The sequence below is a fragment of the Monodon monoceros genome, unplaced genomic scaffold (genome assembly GCF_005190385.1).
Source record: "Monodon monoceros isolate NGI ecotype Baffin Bay Population unplaced genomic scaffold, NGI_Narwhal_1 Super_Scaffold_11, whole genome shotgun sequence".
NCBI classification, from domain to species: Eukaryota; Metazoa; Chordata; class Mammalia; order Artiodactyla; family Monodontidae; genus Monodon; species Monodon monoceros.
In genome coordinates this window covers 105,893,829-105,913,352 of record NW_021703767.1, presented here as the reverse complement: position 1 = coordinate 105,913,352, position 19,524 = coordinate 105,893,829, and the positions used below count along the sequence as shown (strand labels likewise).

Below are 19,524 nucleotides of genomic sequence, written 5' to 3'. Positions count from 1 at the left end.
TTTCCTAATTCATCACACAGAATATTAAGATGTGTTCTCAAGGGTTGAAATTTAATAAAATTAATGACTTTTACTGCTTTATCAAGGACATTCCTAAGTGAAACTGCCTTTTTTTTTTTTTTTAATAAACTGTGTGTTGCAGTGAAGAATTCAATGACTGCTAGTACCATTTGGCCCCATTGCCTTGATTCCCATTAAAGCACCAGCAATTTTGCCTACCATTGCTTCTACGTTATCAGTGCAAAAGTCAAAACAGTGAAAAAGGTAAATCATGTTTTAGTATTATAATAAAAATAGTTTCGACTTGTTGGATCCTCTGAGGTCTTAGGGACCCCCGGGGTCTAGAGGACCACTTTGAGAACTGCTGTTAAACTGGAATGTAAGCTCCTTGAGGGCAAGGATTTTTCTCTCTTGTTCATTTATGTATCCCTTGTACCTGGGCCTGCTGTCATCCTGGAACTTTTTAACCTATCTCAAGTGTTAGACCACTTGTTTTCTGAATCTGGGTCATATTTGTTCACTCTCTCCTTTTGGTAGAGCACATCCTTCAGTACCTTCCTAAAAAAGGGTGAGTGTGAGGTGTAATTTTGAGCCTTTGCATATCAGAAAATGTTCTAATATGGATGAATTATGTTATTTGAAATTAAAACATAGAAAAAATTATATTATTTTGATCTCGTATTAGATCTATGATTGGGCTGAATATAGATTGTAGTTTGAAAATAATTTTCACTTAGAATTTTGAAGGCAAGCCACCATGGTTTGCTGTGTTGCTGCTGAGAAGTCCTGTGCCTTTTATTGTGATTCCCCATTTTTTTATCTTTAGAAGTTTAGGATCTGCTTTGTATTCCTCATTTCTAAAGTTTTATGAGGTATGTCTGGTATAAGTCTTTAAATTCATTGTCCCAGGGATTTAGGGCAATTCATATCTTTCAATTCTGGAAATTTTTAAAATTATTCTTTGGATGTTTTTCTTTATCTCTTTTCTATGCTTTGCTTCTTTCTGGAATGCATATCAATTGGATATTGGACTTCCTGGATTGATCCTCTTTTACCTTCTGTTTTTTATCTTTTTATTTTTTTACTTTTCATGAGTGCTTTGATAGTATCTTCTAAGCCTATTGAATTTCTTAGAAATTATCATTTGTTTAAATTTTAAGCTTTCTCTCCTGTTTATGGATGTTCCTCCTATTCTTGTTTGCTGGATCATCTTCTCATATATTTCTGAGGATATTAACTGATTTTTAAAAGAATTTCTGGCATGTTCCTGGTTTACTATGAGTTGCTTTTTTTTTTTTTTTTTCTGTTTGGCTTCTGTCTCTCATGATGAAGTCTTTCATCACATGATTGATTTTCCTTTGTTGTATAATTACTAAAAAGTTAGCAAAAAAGTTTGTAGAAAGAAAGTTTACTGTGGGGAATTCCCTGGTGGTCCAGTGGTTAGGACTTCTTGCTCTCACTGCCAGGTGCCTGGGTTCAATCCCTAGTCGGGGAACTAAGATCCCACAAGCTGCATGGCGCGGCCAAAAAAAAAGAAAAAGTTTACTGTGTTCAAGGTTTGGGCTTGGTTATAATACTTGCATAATACTTATATATCTTCTTCCAGGTACTGTTTAGTTTTTGGAGAAAAGAATCCTCTATCTGAATTCTTGGATCCAAGCACACACAAGGCTACAGTATTTACTGTTAGATTGTAGACTTTCACTTAATCCCTTTAACTTTTAGTTGAGCATCTCTCTGCCCTTTTTTACTGTGCCCCTGGACCTGGTGCTTCACTGTTTCATCATTTTTCCAAAATAAACCACCTCTTCTGCTGGGATTGGGGAATAGTAGTCACTTATCTGGGTTGGATGGCAGAGGGGACCTGGGAGATTACTTTTTTTTACAGGCTTTCAACCAATTCCCTTGTTTTTTAGTTCTGTGCCTCATTGTGCCTGCTGTGGTATCTGATGTCTCGAATTCCTGATCCTTTCTGATTTTTGCTATGTGAATTGGCTTTTCTCCTGTTGGAATTCTCTGCAGTTGCTTGATGTTCAGCTTTCTTAGCTCTAAATCCTGCATCTGTTTTTCATTTGCTAAAAATTTGTTGACATATCTTGTCTACTGTTCGTGTTGTTTTCTCCTCTGGTCTCTTTATCCTTGTGCATTTATGCTTTTTTATCTTTTACTCTAATTTTAGTATTTGTTAAACCAGATAATAAATAAAAACTCATCTTAATTTATATGGTTATTTGTGGGTAAAGAAAATTCTTAACTGTTTAAAGGTGAAACCAAGAAAGGAAGAAAGAGACAGGAAATGAGAACAGTTAGATGATCACTATTACTCAATTATGTACAAATTTCTTAATGAAAATACAGACACACAGAGATATGTGGTTACATATGGTATATAATAGATATATGGATATAAATATGTAAATGGATATTATATACACACATTTAAATATATATATGTATATATGTACATATATACTATATGTATTTGTAGGATTTCCTAATCATAGTATTTTGAAAGCTGGAAAGGATCATGGTGATCTTATATGCAGTACAGTTTTGTTTTCAATGAGGAAACTGGCTTAGATATGCTAGTGATTTACTGAATATTTCAAAACCAAGTTTTCCCATTGTTTTGTTGAACTGTGAAATGTTAGAAATGTGAACAACTTTGAGGTTCAGAACTATATTTAAAGTCTAATTCTGGCTCCAGGTAAATAGCTTTAAGTCTTGAATTGAGTTATAATAGTGATTTTTCAACTTGTATTGCATTAGAGTTAGCGAAGGGATGGCTCACCTGGTTCTGAAAGCAAAGTTGTAATGTAATGTATTGCTTTCTTTAGAGTAATGATATTTAACTTAATTTGAGTAAATATTAAAGGAAAGTGTGAGATTTTTGTTTATCTGATCCATGAACTATTTATCCTATTATATAAGATGAATCTTGCTTTTATGTGACATTGAAAGGTAGCTAATACTTATTTTAGTAAAAAAATAAAATTGCGTATGAGAATCTAACTTAAAAGTAAGACAAGTAAGCTTCTTATGAGCTAAGTTACTGCCTAAATATAAAAACCTTATATTCTATTTCTGTAATTTTTTTCTTTTGTATACTAAATATACAAATATACCATAGCCATATAGAATATAATTAAAAAAGAGAAAATTTACCCAGTTTCCTCACTTAAATATCAGTTGTCTTCATTTTTGCTCTTACTTATTTATACATAGTTTCTTAAATTTAGTCTCTGTACATGCAGTTTTAAATAATGCTATAATGAATATCTTCATGAATATATCTTTTAAGAAAAACTTTCCAGATATATTCCTAGAAATAGGATTGCTTTGTCAGAAAAGTAGCAACATTTTTATGACTCTTTATTTAAATTGCTTAATTGCTTTCTGGAAGGATTATATCACCACTTTATATAGATATTAGTAGTGTAAAGAGTTGACTTCATTTTTGGTACTTTAGTTAACAATACTGCATCAACTTTGGTACATTATTTAACATTTCCTCCCTCAAATTTTACAAGTGACGTGGTGAGGGTGTATTGATTCAGTTTTTTTTTTCTAAAAAAAATTATTTATTTATTTATGGCTGTGTTGGGACTTCGTTTCTGTGCGAGGGCTTTCTCTAGTTGCGGCAGGCGGGGGCCACCCTTCATCGTGTTGCGCGGGCCTCTCACTATCGCGGCCTCTCTTGTTGCAGAGCACAGGCTCCAGACGCGCAGGCTCAGTAATTGTGGCTCACGGGCCCAGTTGCTCCACGGCATGTGGGATCCTCCCAGACCAGGGCCCGAACCCGTGTCCCCTGCATTGGCAGGCAGACTCTAAACCACTGCGCCATCAGGGAAGCCCCAGTTTGGTTTTTTAAAAAATTTATTTAACTTTTATTTATTTACCTTTGGCTGCGTTGGGTCTTCGTTGCTGTGCGTGGGCTTTCTATCGTTGCAGCAAGTGAGGGCTACTCTTTGTTGCGGTGCGCAGGCTTCTCATTGCGGTGGCTTCTGTTGTGGAGCATGGGCTCTAGGTGCGCAGACTTCAGTAGTTGTGGCATGTGGGCTCAGTAGTTGTGGCTCACAGGCTCTAGAGTGCAGGCTTAGTAGTTTTGGTGCACGGGCTTAGTTGCTCTGTCGCATGAGGGATCTTTCCAGACCAGGGCTCAAACCCGTGTCCCCTGCATTGGCAGGCAGATTCTTAACCACTGCACCACCAGGGAAGTCCCAATTTGTACATTGTTGATGGTTAATGAGGTCTTTTTTTAAAAAAATATATTTATTTATTTTGTTGCGCCGGTCTTAGTTGTGGGAGGCAGGCTCCTTTGTTGTGGCAGGAGAACTCCTTAGTTGCGGCTCACGGGCTCCTTAGTTGTGGCTCGCTGGCTCCTTAGTTGTGGCATGCTGATTCTTAGTTGTGGCATTCTAATTCTTAGTTGCAGCATGCATGTGGGATCTAGTTCCTGGACCACGGATTGAACGTGGGCCCCCTGAATTGGTAGCGTGGAGTCTTAACCACTATGCCACCAGCGAAGTCCTCCAGTGAGGTCTTATCCATTTAAAATTTTAGAATTTTCAGTTAGAAAAATGTAACTCTAAAAGATAGTAAAATATCTTTTATCTTTAAGGAAATATGAGAATATAGGTAGTTGATCCCTAAACCAAATATCATATAATTAACAATAAATGCAACTTAAATTATGAGGAAATTGTTATAATGAACTGTCCTCAGGGCTGACTCTTTCTGTGAGACATTTGAAAAAATTTAGGACAAGTTTACATTGTTCATAAATTGTAAAAACAGTTAAATGATAGAGCTAAAAGACTGTACTAGAGCTGTTTCTCTTGTCTTGTTAAGAAGACTTGTACATTTAAAATTTTACTTTAAGTAAGACATTTAAAATTTTTTTTTTTTTGCGGTACGTGGTCCTCTCACTGTTGTGGCCTCTCCCGTTGCGGAACACAGGCTCCGGACGTGCAGGCTCAGTGGCCATGGCTCACAGGCCCAGCCGTTCCGTGGCATGTGGGATCTTCCCGGACCGGGGCATGAACCCGTGTCCCCTGTATCGGCAGGCGGACTCTCAACCACTGCGCCACTAGGGATGCCCTTAAATTTTTACATAGTTAAAAAAATTACTGTATTGAATTTCATCCATTGTGCCATTATGTTAGAAATAATTTTCTTTGAATTTAAACCTGTAGAAATGGGACGCCGGTCATCTGATACTGAAGAAGAAAGCAGAAGCAAGAGAAAAAAGAAGCACCGTAGACGGTCTTCTTCAAGTAGTTCTTCAGATAGTAGAACATATAGCCGAAAGAAAGGTGGAAGGAAATCAAGGTCAAAGTCAAGATCTTGGTCCAGAGATCTTCAGCCTCGCTCACATTCTTATGATAGAAGGTGATTTTCATAATTTTACTTACGTAGTAGTGAGAGTAACATTCTTTAGAGTTCGTATGTTTCTGTGCTTTTAATTTTTCTGGGTAAAACCCTTTTCTTTTTGTAGTTATATATTTATGAGTCTCAATCCCCAAAGGGTTTTGTTTTGTTTTGTTTTCCCCCAGGCCCAGCGCATGAGTCTTCATCCTTTGTGTATTCTTTGTAGACGGGAAGATACAAACTGGTATAGTTCTCATACCATATTAGTATCTGATAATATTTGGGAGGCAAGTAATATTTGATTATATTTTATTTCAGACGCAGGCATCGATCGAGCAGTAGCTCTTCTTATGGCTCTAGAAGAAAACGAAGTCGAAGTCGTTCAAGGGGTCGAGGGAAATCCTATAGAGTTCAGAGGTCTAGGTCAAAAAGCAGAACAAGAAGGTATGCCATATCAGATATTTATTGCTTTGTAACACACTATCCCCAAATTTAGTGACTTAAAGCAATAATCATTTTGTTTTTCATAATTTACAGTTTTGACTGAGCTTAGCTAGCAGTTCTTCTGCTAGTCTCATCTGGGGTCGCTTATGTGGTTCTAGTTATCTGATAGCTTGACTGAAACTGGATGGTCCAATGTGGTATCATACAGTATCTGGCATTTGGTGCTGGCTATTGGCTGTTGGCTGGGGGGGTTCCTTAGTTTCCCTGTGGCTTCTCATCCTCCAGTAGGAATGGCTGGGCTTTTTCACATGATAGAGGAAGTATTTCAAGAAGAACAGAAGTTGCAAAATCTCTTAAGGTCTAGCCTCAGAAATAACCCAGTGTGTTATGGAGTGAATGTTTGTGTCCCCCCTAAATTCATATGTTGAAGTCCCAAGCCCCAGTGAAATTGTATTTGGAGATAGTGTCTTTATGGAGCTAATTAAAGTTAAATAAGGTCAAAAGGGTGAGGTCCTAATCCAATAAGGCTAGTGGCCTTATAAGAAGAGAGAGAGAGATCTTTCTCTCTCTTTGAGCACACACTCAGAGGAAAGGCCATGTGAGGACACATTGAAAAAGTTGCCATCTATAAACCAGGAAGAGAGCTCTTATCAGGAACCAGTCAGCTGGCATATTGATCTTTGACTTTACAACCTCTGTGAGAAATATGTTTCTGTTGTTTAAGCTGCCCAGTCTATGGTATTTTGTTATAGGAGCCTGAGCAGACGTGATGTCACTCCACCTGCATTTTCTGGCTGTGCTCAAGGTCGAATAATACAGAGCATAGCCTATCTGGAGAGAGTTGTATGTTTTGGATAATGCTAGAAAATATGGTTGAATCGGATGGAGACCATGGTATGGAGGGACTTGATAGAAGCAAGTATTCAGAAGTTATTGAAGGTTTTTGAGAAGAAGAGTGCTAGGATAAAAACAGCATTTTAGGAAGATCAGTTTCTTTTTTCTGTTTAGTTTTTCATTCTATTAGGCTCTAGTTGTGGGGGTATATTAGCAGCCTGATTTTATTATCTGGGCATAAAATTCTATAAATCTCTCTGAATCTGAAGTTGGATAATAGCAGTAAGTCCAAATGTTTAACTTTTCTGGCCTTGTATTATTTGGCCTCAGCCTCTTCTCCTTTGTACACACACAACATACACACAAGCCATTTTGTGTTACATGCCTTTTGTTCTCCATCTATGTCTCTGAGTTGCTAGCTTTGTTTCTTTGAGCATGCTCTTTCTTCCAGTTTCTTATATTATGTCTACTTTGAGAAGTTTTCCTACCCTTTAGTGTTCAGTTCTATTTAATCTCTAATTTTCTTCTTCCTTAAATCCTTTTTTGATTTTTACCTTTTCACTCCCAAGTCAAATTTAATCCATCCTTTCTCTGACCCACCATCACATTTGATTTCTGATTTGTAACAGTTACATTGTGAATATTATGTTTTTGTTCTTCTCATATACTGTAAACTCTTGCAGGGCAATCTCTTGGTACCTAACATAATGCCTTGCTTGTAGAAGCTGATTACCAGAAAACAACTTCAGTTGAAAATTTCCTGTCAGTGAGAATAGAAATAATAATCCATGCTTTTGTATGGTCTTTTACATTTTGTAGAGTATTTTCATACACACTTTATCAGTCAATGACATTTTGATTAGGAAAATACAAGTCACTCAATTCCAAGCATCAAGGTTTTAAGATGGGGAATTAAAGGCTTATGTAACCTTTGGAGGGGCTCAGGGAATTAGGGAAGCTGTTACTGATTATTTTAGCCTAAGCATGGAAGCTGCTTCTTTGCTTGGAAGTCACTGTAAATCTTAAGAACTCTGGGTTTGTAGCACCAAAGTGTGTGGTTCTCAGGAAACTACTTACCAGGAAGCTGCTTCTCTACCCAAGTATCTACCTATTACTTCCTCCAGAGGGGAATCTGGAGACGTTAATTTCTTCTCTTTTGCAGTGCAAGGAAGACTTTAAAAGGAATCGCAGTGGACATCTAGTCAGCAACAAATTATCCAGCACACATGCATTTTACTAAATGTTTTGAGTTTTGTAATTGTCAGGCTGTCATGCAGGGTAATACCTTCATTTTGTATATGAGAAAGGAAGTTCAGAGGTTTATTCAAAACAGCAACTTCTCAGCCTCTTGCATCGACACTTCTGCATTTAACTGCAATAACTAAATAATCTGGAGACACTGCAAAGTCCTAAATTTTGAGAAAATACTTTATCCATGTTTTATACACAACATTATTTTGGTAATGTATTTTAGGAATTTATTCTTCAAGATGTTTAAACTAAATGAGTTTCTAGGTTAAACTTGGTTTAAGAAGAAAATTGAACAACTCATTCTTTGAACAGTTTAGTTAATTAAGACTTTAATTTAAATAAAGAAGCTGTAAGTACATTAGTTCCTTAATATGTGCAGGGGATTGATTCCAGGACCTGCTGCAGGTATCAAAATCTGAGGATTCTCAGGTCCCATGGTTGGCCTTCCGTATCCACGGTTCCGCATCTACATATCCAACCAACTGTGGATCGTGTAGTATTGTAGTATTTTCTTTAAAGTTTTTATTTATTTATTTATTTTTGACTGTGTTGGGTCTTTGTTATTGTGCATGGTCTTTCTCTAGTTGCGGAGAGCGGAGGCTACTCTTCATGCAGTTCGTGGGTTTCTTTTTGCTGTGGCTTCTCTTGTTGCAGAGCATGGGCTCTAGGCGCATGGGCTTCAGTAGTTGTGGCTCGCATGCTCAGTAGTTGTCGCTTGCACGCTCTAGAGCGCAGGCTCAATAGTTGTGGCGCATGGGCTTATTTGCTCCATGGCATGTGGGGTCTTCCCGGACCAGTGCTTGAACCAATGTCCCCTGCATTGGCAGGCGGATTCTTAACACTGCACCACCTGGGACGTCCCTATTTTTTAGTTTTTATTTTACATTGGAGTATACTTTTATTTATTTTATTTTTTTGTTTTTTAATTTTATTTTTGGCTGCATTGGGTCTTCATTGTTGAGAGCAGGCTTTCTCTAGTTGTGGCGAGCGGGGGATACTCTTCGTTGCTGTGCGTGAGCTTCTCATTGTGGTGGCTTTTGTTGCAGAGCATGGGCTCTAGGTGTGCGGGCTTCAGTAGTTGTGTCACGTGGGCTCAGTAGTTGTGGCTCACGGGCTGTAGAGTGCAGGCTCAGTAGTTGTAGCGCACGGGCTTAGTTGCTCCGTGGCCTGTGGGATATTCCCGGACCAGGGCTCGAACCCGTGTCCCCTGCATTGGCAGGTGGATTCTTTTCTTTAAAATTTTATTTATTTATTTATGGCTGTGTTGGGTCTTCGTTTCTGTGCGAGGGCTTTCTCTAGTTGTGGCAAACGGGGGCCACTCTTCATCGCGGTGCGTGGGCTTCTCACTATCGCAGCCTCTCTTGTTGTGGAACACAGGCTCCAGACGCGCAGGCTCAGTAATTGTGGCTCATGGGCGTAGTTGCTCCGCGGCATGTGGGATCTTCCCAAACCAGGGCTTGAACCTGTGTCGTCTGCATTGGCAGGCAGATTCTCAACTACTGCGCCACCAGGGAAGCCCAGCAGGTGGATTCTTAACCAGTGCTCCACCAGGGAAGCCCTTGGAGTATAGTTGATGGACAACGTTGTGTTAGTTTCAGGTGTACAGCAAAGTGATTCAGTTATACGTATACATGTATCTATTCTTTCTCAAATTCTTTTCCCATTTAGGTTGTTATATAATATCGAGCAGAGTTTCCTGTGCTATACAGTAGGTCCTTGTTGGTTATCCATTTTAAATATAGCAGTGTGTACATGTCAATCCCAAACTTCCTAACTATCCCTTCCCCCCACCTTTTCCCTGGTAACCATAAGTTCAGTACTGCAGTATTTATTGAAAAAAAATCCACGTATAAATGGACCCTCACAGTTCAAACCCATGTTGTTCAAGGGTTAACTGTAGTGAGTTTTTCAAAGAAAAAGTACTGTGTCATTCTAAATTTACAGGTACATTGTTAATGATCTCTGTGCTTTTTAATAGAAAAGAGTGATTTCAGTCATGCAAAGTCAGATACTTTCACAAAACTTTGTTGTTACATGTCTAAAAAACAAGATGAAGCATGTTTTGAGGGATGGCAGAAGGAGGGAAATCAAATGTGTGAAGTTGCTGCAAGTTCTGTGGATAAGTTATAGAGTAATTTGATGATTATGCTTTTTAGTATAGTTTCTATATTCTTCTTGAAGTACTCAAGTTGTGACATGTATCCTGTCACTTCCTTTTACAACAGTAAGAAACCTACTATTATTCACAGTATATTTACTTATTTCCTCAATTCTAGGATACACAGAAAGTAGTTACAAAATTGCTGATATGTACCACTTTGAAAAACAAACTTATAGAGTCAGCTATTTTTTATGGTTCTTTTTATCTTTACTCTGGGGTATTTGGTTCCCCTCTCCACTTTATTATGGTTAGTTTCTTTGAAGGTTAGTTTCATTTGTTTCTGTTTATATTTCATTTTAAGTTTTTTTATCCCCTGAGTTTTTAAATTGTATTTACTTTTTGGTCCCCCTGCCTTTATTTTAGTATGTGAAACATTAACATGGTTCCAAAAGACAGCACTGTAAAAGGTGTGCATGGAGAGGTATCATGTCCCTTTATACCTTCTATCCTGTTCCTAACCACCTCCTAGAACTAATCCTATTAGTTTGTGTTTTAGCTTTCCTCCGTTTCTTTTTAAACAAAGTAGTGGTTATATCTATGGCATACTATAGATACTCTTTGCACTTTGCTTTTTCTATTTACTAATATATCTTGGAAATCACTGTATCAATTAATAATACTCTTACTCATTTTTTATAGCTTCTTATTGTACTTCATTGTGTGAATGTATCATGATTTGTTTAGCCAGTTTCCTAGGTATGGATCTTAAAGACAGTGCCAAAATTTTACAGTTACTAAAAAGCTGTCATGAATAACCTGGTGCTTGATTATTTTTGTATTGTTGGAGGTGTATCTTCAGGGGAAATTCCTAGAAGTGGGATTGCTGAATCAAAAGGTAAATATGTTTGTAATTTTGTTGGAAATTGCTGAATTCCTCTCAGTAATGTAAGAGAGTTCTGTTTCCTCATAGCCTTACTGATGGAATGTCATTTTTATTTTTTATTTGATTTTATTTTTAATTGAAATTTATTTATTTTTTACTAATTATGATTAGTTTTATTTTAACTGAAGTATAATTGACTTACAATATTATATTAGTTTCAAGTGTAAAACATAGTGATATTTTTATATGTTATATCATTTTATACATTTTATACAAAATGATCACCACAGTAAGTCTAGGTCTGTTACCGTACAAAGTTATCACAATATTACTGATTATATTTCTTATGCTGTACTGTTATAGTCCCTTGACTTATTTGTTTTTATTTTTTGTGGTACGTGGGCCTCTCACTGTTGTGGCCTCTCCCGTTGCGGAGCACAGGCTCTGGACGTGCAGGCTCAGCGGCCATGGCTCACGGGCCTAGCCACTCCGTGGCATGTGGGATATTCCCGGACCGGGGCACGAACCCGTGTCCCCTGCATCGGCAGGCAGACTCTCAACCACTGCGCCACCAGGGAAGCCCCCGTTGACTTACTTTGTAACTGGAAGTTTGTTCCTCTTAATCTCCCTCACCTATTTCACTCATCCCCCACAACCCCCTCCCCCTAGCAACCATCAGAGGGTTGATTGTATGTGAATCTGTTTCGTTATGTCTGTTCATTTGTTTTGTTTTTTAGATTTCACATATAAGTGAAATCGTATGGAATTTGTCTTTTTCGGTCTGACTTATTTCACTTAGCATAATACCCTTTAGGTCCAGGTTGTCACAAATGGCAAGATTTCATTCTTTTTTATGGCTGAGGAATAGTCCATATGTATGACATCTTTATTCATTCATTTATCCATGGACACTTAGGTTGCTTCCATGTTGGCTATTGTAAATAATGCTGCAGTGAACAAAGGGGTGCGTATATCTTTTCAAATTAGTGTTTTTGTTTTCTTGGAAAAATACCCAAAAGTGGAATTGCTGGATTGTATGGTAGTTCTATTTTTAATTTTTTTGAGGAACCTCCATACCGTTTCCCATACTGCCTGTATCAATTTACATTCCCACCAGCAGTGCACAGAGGTTCCCTTTTCTCTACATCTTTGCCAACACTTGTTATATGTTGTCTTTTTGATAATAGCCATTCTGACAGGTGTGAGGTGATATCTCATTGTTGTTCTAATTTGCATTTTCCTCATGATTAGTGATGTTGAACATCTTGTCATGTGTCTGTTGGTCATCTGTATGTTTTCTTTGGAAAAATGTCTGTTCAGGTCCTCAGCTCGTTTTATAATCGGTTGTTTGTTTTTTTGATGTTGAGTTCATTGTGTATTTTGGATATTAACCCATTATCAGATATATCATTTGCAAATATCTTCTGCCATTCAGTAGGTTGGCTTTTGGTTTTTTCGATAGTTTCCTTCACTGTGCAAAAGCTTTTTGGTTTGATATAGTCCCATTTGTTTATTTTTGCTTTTGTTTCCCTCGCTTAAGGAGACGTGTCCAAAAAATATTGCTAAGACCAATATCAAAGAGCATACTGCCGTTTTCTTCTAAAAGTTTTATGGTTTCAAATCTTAAATTTAAGTCTTTAATCTATTTTGAGTGTATGTTTGTGTATGGTGTGAAAAAGTAGTCCAGTTTGATTCTTTTGCATGTAATTGTCCAGTTTTCCTAGCACCATTTATTGAAGAGTTTGTCTTTTCCCTATTGTATATTCTTACCTTCTTTGTTGTAGATTAATTACCCATGTTAAGTTTGGGTTCATTTCTGGGCTGTGTATTCTGTTCCATTGAGCTATGTGTCTGTTTTTGTGCTAGTACCATACTGTTTTGGTTACTTTTGCTTTGTAGTACAGTTTGAAAGCAGGGAGCGTAATACCTTCATCTTTGTTCTTCTTTCTCAAAATTATTTTGGCTTTTTGGGGTCTTTTGTGTTTCCATACAAATTTTAGAATTATTTGTTCTAGTTGTGTGAAAAATGTCATGTGTATTTTGATAGGGATTGTATTGTATGTCTTCTTTTGAAAACTCTTTGTCCAGATCTCTGTCCCTTTTTTAATTGGATTGTTTGTTTTTTGCTATTGAGTTATATGAATTTTTTTTCTTCCCCCCCCTTTTTTTAAAAATTGAAGTATAGTTGATTTACAATGCTGTGCCAATCTCTGCTGTACAGCAGAGTGACTCAGTTATACTCAGTTAAAAAAAGACATGCTTTTTTTAAATATTCTTTTCCATTATGGTTTATCACAGGATATTGAGTATAGTTTCCTGTGCTATACATTAGGACCTTGTTGTTTATCCATTCTAAATGTAATAGTTTGCATCTACCAACCCCAAACTCCCAATCCATTCCTCTCCCTCCCCCCCTCCCCTTTGGCAATCACAAGTCTGTTCTCTATGAGTCTGCGTCTGTTTTGTAGATAGGTTCATTTGTGCCATAGTCTAGATTCCACATATACATGATATCATACAGTATTTGTCTTTCTCTTTCTGACTTACTTTACTTAGTATGATAATCTCTGGTTGCATCCATGTTGCTGCAAATGGCATTATCTCATTCTTTTTTATGGCTGAGTAGTATTCCATTGTATATATGTACCACATCTTCTTTATCCATTCATCTGTCGATGGACATTTAGGTAGTTTCCATGTCTTGGCTGTTGTGAACAGTGCTGCTATGAACATAGGTGCGCATGTGTCTTTTTGAATTGTAGTTTTGTGTGGGTATGTTTCTAGGAGTTGGATTGCTGACTCATATGGTAATTTATTTTTAGTTTTCTGAGGAACCTCCACACTGTTTTCCATAGTGGCTTCCATAGTGGTTTACATTTCCACCAGCAGAGTAGGAGGGTTAGCTTTTCTCCACATCCTCTTCAATATTTGTTATTTGTAGACTTTTTAATGATGGCCATTCTGACTGGTGTGAGGTGGTACCTCACTGTAGTTTTGATTTGCATTTCTCTAATAATGAGTGATGTTGAGCATCTTTTCATGTGCCTACTGGCCATCTGTATGTCTTCTTTGGAGAAATGTCTATTAAGGTCTTCTGCCCATTTTTTGATTGGGTTGTTTGTTTTGTTGTTGTATGAGCTGCTTGTATACTTTGGAGATTAAGCTCTTGTCTGTCGCATCATTTGCAGATATTTTCTCCCATTCAGTAGGCTGTCTTTTCTTTTCTTTTCTTTTTTTCTTTAATGGTCTCCTTTGCTGTGCAAAAACTTGTAAGTTTGATTAGGTTCCATTTGTTTATTTCTATTACCTTAGGAGACTGCCCTAAGAAAACATTGGTATGATTTATGTCCGAGAGCGTTTTGCCTGTGCTCTTTTCTAGGAGTTTTATGGTATCATGTCTTGTGTTTAAGTCTTTAAGCCATTTTGAGTTTGTTTTTTTTTTGTGTATGGTGTAAGGGTGTGTTCTAACTTCATTGATTTACATGCAGCTGTCCAGTTTTCCCAGCACTACTTGCTGAAGAGACTGTCTTTTTCCCATTTTATATTCTTGCCTCTGTTGTAGAAGATTAATTGACTGTAGGTGTGTGGGTTTATTTCTGGGCTCTCTATTCTGTTCCATTGATCTGTATGCCTGTTTTTGTACCAATACCATACTGCTTTGATTATTGTAGCTTTGTAGTACTGTGAAAATATGGAACACTTCACGAATTTGCATGCCATCCTTGTGCAGAGGCCATGCTAGTCCTCTCTGTATCATTCCAGTTTTAGTATATGTGCTGCCGAAGCAAGCACTGTATGAGTTTCTTATATACAGTTGACCCTTGAACGACACTGGTTTGAACTGCAACGGTCCACTTATACGTCAGTTTTTTCCAATACATATGTACTGCGGTACTATACTATTGAGTTTGGTTGAATCCATGGATGTGGATCTGGGGATGTGGAGGGTTGAAAGTTATATGAGGATTTTTGACTGTGGCGCGGAGGGAGGAGTTGATACCCCAACCCCTGAGTTCTTCAAGAGTCATCTATATTTTGGATACTAACTTGTTATTAGATATGTGATTTACACATATCTTTTCCCATTCAGTACATTGCCTTTTCATTTTATTGATAGTTTCCTTTGCTGTGCAGAAACCTTTTCATTTAATGTAGCCGTATTTGTTGATTTTTGCTTTTGTTGTCTATTCCCAAAAATCATTACCAAGACTTATGTCAAGGATATTTTCCCTTATGTTTTATTCTAGGAGTTTTGTGGTTTCAGGTCTTATGTTTAAGTTGTAAATCCATTTTGAGTTCATTTTTGTGTATGGTGTAAGACAGTGGCCCAGTTTCATTCTTTTACACATGACTATCCAGCTTTCTCAACACCATTTACTGAAGAGAGTATTTCCTCATTGTATAGTCTTGACTTCTTTGATGTAAATTAATTGATAATATGCACATGGGTTTATTTCTGAGCTCTCTAATCTGTTCCATTGATCTATGTGTCTGTTTCTATGCCGAAACCATATTGTTTTGAATGCTTTGTAATATAGATTGAAATCAGGAAGCATGATTCCTCCAGCTTTTTCTTTTTTCTCAAGATTGTTTTGGCTATTTGGTGTCTTTTGTGGTCCATACAAATTTTAGGATTGTTTGTTCTAATTCTGTGAAAATGCCATTGGAATTTTGATAGAGATTGCATTGAATATGTATATTATTTTTGGAAGTATGGATTATGTTAATTTTGTACCCTGATGCCTTACTCAATTCTGTTATTGCTTGAGTTAGTTTTAGCATTGATTCTCTAGGGTTTATCAGATACACTATCATGTTGTCTGCAAATAGAAATAGTTTTACTTCTTTTCCAATTTTTATCCTTCTGTTTGCTTTCTCTCGTCTAATTGCATTGGCTTTTACTTCCAATAAAATACTGAATGCCAGTGGAGGTGTACATCCTTGTCTTTTTCCTAATTTTAGTGTAAAAGCTCCTAGTGTTTCCTTATGAAGAAATATACTGGCTCTGGGGCTAAACTATATATATTTTGTCATGTTAAGAGAGGATCTATCACTTTGTTTTTTTCCAGGAATGGATATTGAATTTTGTTGAAAGCTTTTTCATCATCTGTGGATAGAATCAAGTTTTGTTTTGTTTTTTTCCCTTAGATCTATTAAGGAACTAATATTGCTTTTCTGAAATAAATCTCAATTGGTCTTGGTGTAGTATTTTCTTGATGTGGGATTCTGTTCACTAGTTGTTTTTTTTTTGTGTGGTACGCGGGCCTCTCACTGTTGTGGCCTCTCCCGCTGCGGAGCACAGGCTCACGACGCGCAGGCCCAGCGGCCGTGGCTCACGGGCCCAGCTGCTCCACAGCATGTGGGATCCTCCCGGACCGGGGCACGAACCCGTGTCCCCTGCATCGGCAGGTGGACTCGCAACCACTGCGCCACCAGGGAAGCCCTGTTCACTAATTTTTAAGTTTAGTACTTTTATAGTCATACGTGATGTTGGTTTTTTTTTTTACATCGTGTTTATCAGTTATTCTCTTATCATTATTCTTGCTTCATACAAAGATTTGGTAAGTTTTCCTTCGTTTTTAATGCTCTGGAACTATTTGTGGAGCATTGGGATTGTCTGGTATTCAGAGATTTGGTAGATTTGTGAAACCATCTGGGTCTGGTGCTTTTTTTTGTTGAATGGTGTATTGATAACTTTGTTTCTTCAACAGAAATTGTTCAATTTAAACTTTATATTTCTCATAGGTTTAATTTTGGTAAACTATTTTTCTAGTATATTACCTATTTAATCTATATTTTGAAATTTATTTGCCTAGAAGTCTGCAAAGTAGTTTCTTATGATTGAAACTTTTTTTCTTCTGTTTCAATGCTTATTTTCCCCTTGTCATTTATTATGTTGTTTATCTATGCTTTCTCCTTTCCTTATTAAGTTGGATGGTTGATTATCTATTTTGTTAATTTAAAAGAAATCATTTTGACTTATTATTTAGATCTTTTTCTCCATTTTCTACCTTATTAATTTCAGCTTTTATCCTTCTTTTCTGCTTTGTGCTTTCTTTGGTTTACTTTGTTATTTTTCAAGTCTTTTGAGCTGCTAATTTATTTATATTTGTATTTCATTTCTATTGATAAGAGTGTTTAAGTGTATGGATGTTCTTTTAATCACTGCTTTAAATATATCCCGTAGTCTTTCTCAACATACTTTTATGAGAAATTTCAAGCATACAGCAAAATTGAGTTTTACAGTGAAGACCCATATATCCACCACCTAGATATTACCATTACCATTTTATTTACTTTGTCACATATCTATCCATTTATCTATTTCTCTCACTATCCATTAATTTATCCTAATTTTTTGATGCATTTCGTTTCAGGCATCAGTAGCCTTTCCCCTTAAATACTTCCGCATATTTATGAGTAAGTACAGTTCAGTATTCCTTTATAAATTTTTCCTTTTAAAAAATATTTATTTATTTATTTTTGGCTGTGTTGGGTCTGGTTGCCGCGTGCAGGCTTTTCTGTAGTTGCGGCGAGCAGGGCTACTCATTGTTGCAGTGCGTGGACTTCTCATTGCGGTGGCTTCTTTTGTTGCAGAGCACAGGCTCTAGGTGCACAGGCTTCAGTAGTTGTGGCTTGCAGGCTCTAGAGCGCAGGCTCAGTAGTTGTGGTACACGGGCTTAGTTGCTCCGCAGCATGTGGGATCTTCCCACACCAGGGATCAAACTTGTGTCTCCTGCATTGGCAGGTGGATTCTTAACCACTGTGCCACCAGGGAAGCCCCTAAATTTTTCCTTTTGAAAACAAAACTTTGACATTTTTCGTTGAGGCAAAATTTATTTACATTGAAATGCACGAATTCTAAGCATACACTTGCTGTGTTTTGATGCATGTATATACCTTCCAAAATATATTAACCATTACGCCAGAAAGTTCCCTTATAATTTTTTTTTAAACATCTTTATTGGAGTATAATTGCTTTACAATGGTGTGTTAGTTTCTGCTTTACAACAAAATGAATCAGTTATATATATACATATGTTCCCATATCTCTTCCCTCCTGCATCTCCCTCCCTCCCACCCTCCCTATCCCACCCCTCCAGGCGGTCACAAAGCACTGAGCTGATCTCCCTGTGCTATGCAGCTGCTTCCCACTAGCTATCTACATTACGTTTGGTAGTGTATATATGTCCATGCCTCTCTCTCGCTTTGTCACAGCTTACCCTTCCCCCTCCCCATATCCTCAAGTCCATTCTCTAGTAGGTCTGTGTCTTTATTCCTGTCTTACCCCTAGGTTCTTCATGACATTTTTTTCCCTTAAATTCCATATATATGTGTTAGCATACGGTATTTGTCTCTCTCTTTCTGACTCACTTCACTCTGTATGACAGGCTCTAGGTCTGTCTACCTCATTACAAATAGCTCAGTTTTGTTTCTTTTTATGGCTGAGTAATATTCCATTGTATATATGTGCCACATCTTCTTTATCCATTCATCTGTCAATGGACATTTAGGTTGTTTCCATCTGCGGGCTAATGTAAATAGAGCTGCAATGAACATTTTGGTACATGACTCTTTTTGAATTATGGTTTTCTCAGGGTATATGCCCAGTAGTGGGATTGCTGGGTCATATGGTAGTTCTATTTGTAGTTTTTTAAGGAACTTCCATACTGTTCTCCACAGTGGCTGTATCAATTCACATTCCCACCAACAGTGCAAGAGGGTTCCCTTTTCTCCACACCCTCTCCAGCATTTATTGTTTCTAGATTTTTTGATGATGGCCATTCTGGCTGGTGTGAGATGATATCTCATTGTAGTTTTGATTTGCATTTCTCTAATGATGAGTGATGTTGCGCATTCTTTCATGTGTTTGTTGGCAGTCTGTATATCTTTGGAGAAATGTCTATTTAGGTCTTCTGCCCATTTTTGCATTGGGTTGTTTGTTTTTTTGGTATTAAGCTCTTTGAGCTGCTTATAAATTTTGGAGATTAATCCTTTGTCAGTTTCTTCATTTGCAAATATTTTCTCCCATTCTGGAGGTTGTCTTTTGGTCTTGTTTATGGTTTTCTTTGCTGTGCAAAAGCTTTTAAGTTTCATTAGGTCCCATTTGTTTCTTTTTGTTTTTATTTCCATTTCTCTAGGACGTGGGTCAAAGGATCTTGCTGTGATTTATGTCACAGAGTGTCATGCCTATGTTTTCCTCTAAGAGTTTGATAGTGTCTGGCCTTACATTTAGGTCTTTAATCCATTTTGAGATTAGTTTTGTGTATGGTATTAGGGAGTGATCTAATTTCATACTTTTCCATGTACCTGTCCAGTTTTCCCAGCGTCATTTATTGAAGAGGCTGTCCTTTCTCCACTGTACATTCCTGACTCCTTTATGAAAGGTAAGGTGACCATATGTGTGTGGGTTTATCTCTGGGCTTTCTATCCTGTTCCATTGATCTATCTTTCTGTTTTTGTGCCAGTACCATACTGTCTTGTTTACTGTAGCTTTGTAGTATAGTCTGAAGTCAGGGAGCCAGATTCCTCCAGCTCCGTTTTTCGTTCTCAAGATTGCTTTGGCTATTCGGGGTCTTTTGTGTCTCCATACAAATTGTGAAATTTTTTGTTTTAGTTCTGCGAAAAATACCAGTGGTAC

At 37.3% G+C, this 19,524-nt stretch overlaps 1 protein-coding gene and 1 non-coding gene across 3 annotated transcripts in view; one reads left to right on the top strand and one right to left on the bottom strand.

Moving 5' to 3' along the window:
* Positions 1 to 19,524, top strand: part of RSRC1 (arginine and serine rich coiled-coil 1) — a 452,043-nt gene that overhangs the window by 4,478 nt on the left and 428,041 nt on the right. For both annotated transcript variants that reach the window (XM_029214049.1, XM_029214050.1), the window contains exons 2-3: positions 5,196 to 5,391; positions 5,689 to 5,814. In XM_029214049.1, the coding sequence (XP_029069882.1) occupies positions 5,198 to 5,391; positions 5,689 to 5,814 (320 nt within the window). In that variant the 5' untranslated portion in view covers positions 5,196 to 5,197. The remainder of the gene's footprint in view (positions 1 to 5,195; positions 5,392 to 5,688; positions 5,815 to 19,524) is intronic.
* LOC114891397 lies at positions 14,569 to 14,675 on the bottom strand. Its single transcript, XR_003792504.1, has one exon. It is a non-coding gene; the product is annotated as a U6 spliceosomal RNA (small nuclear RNA).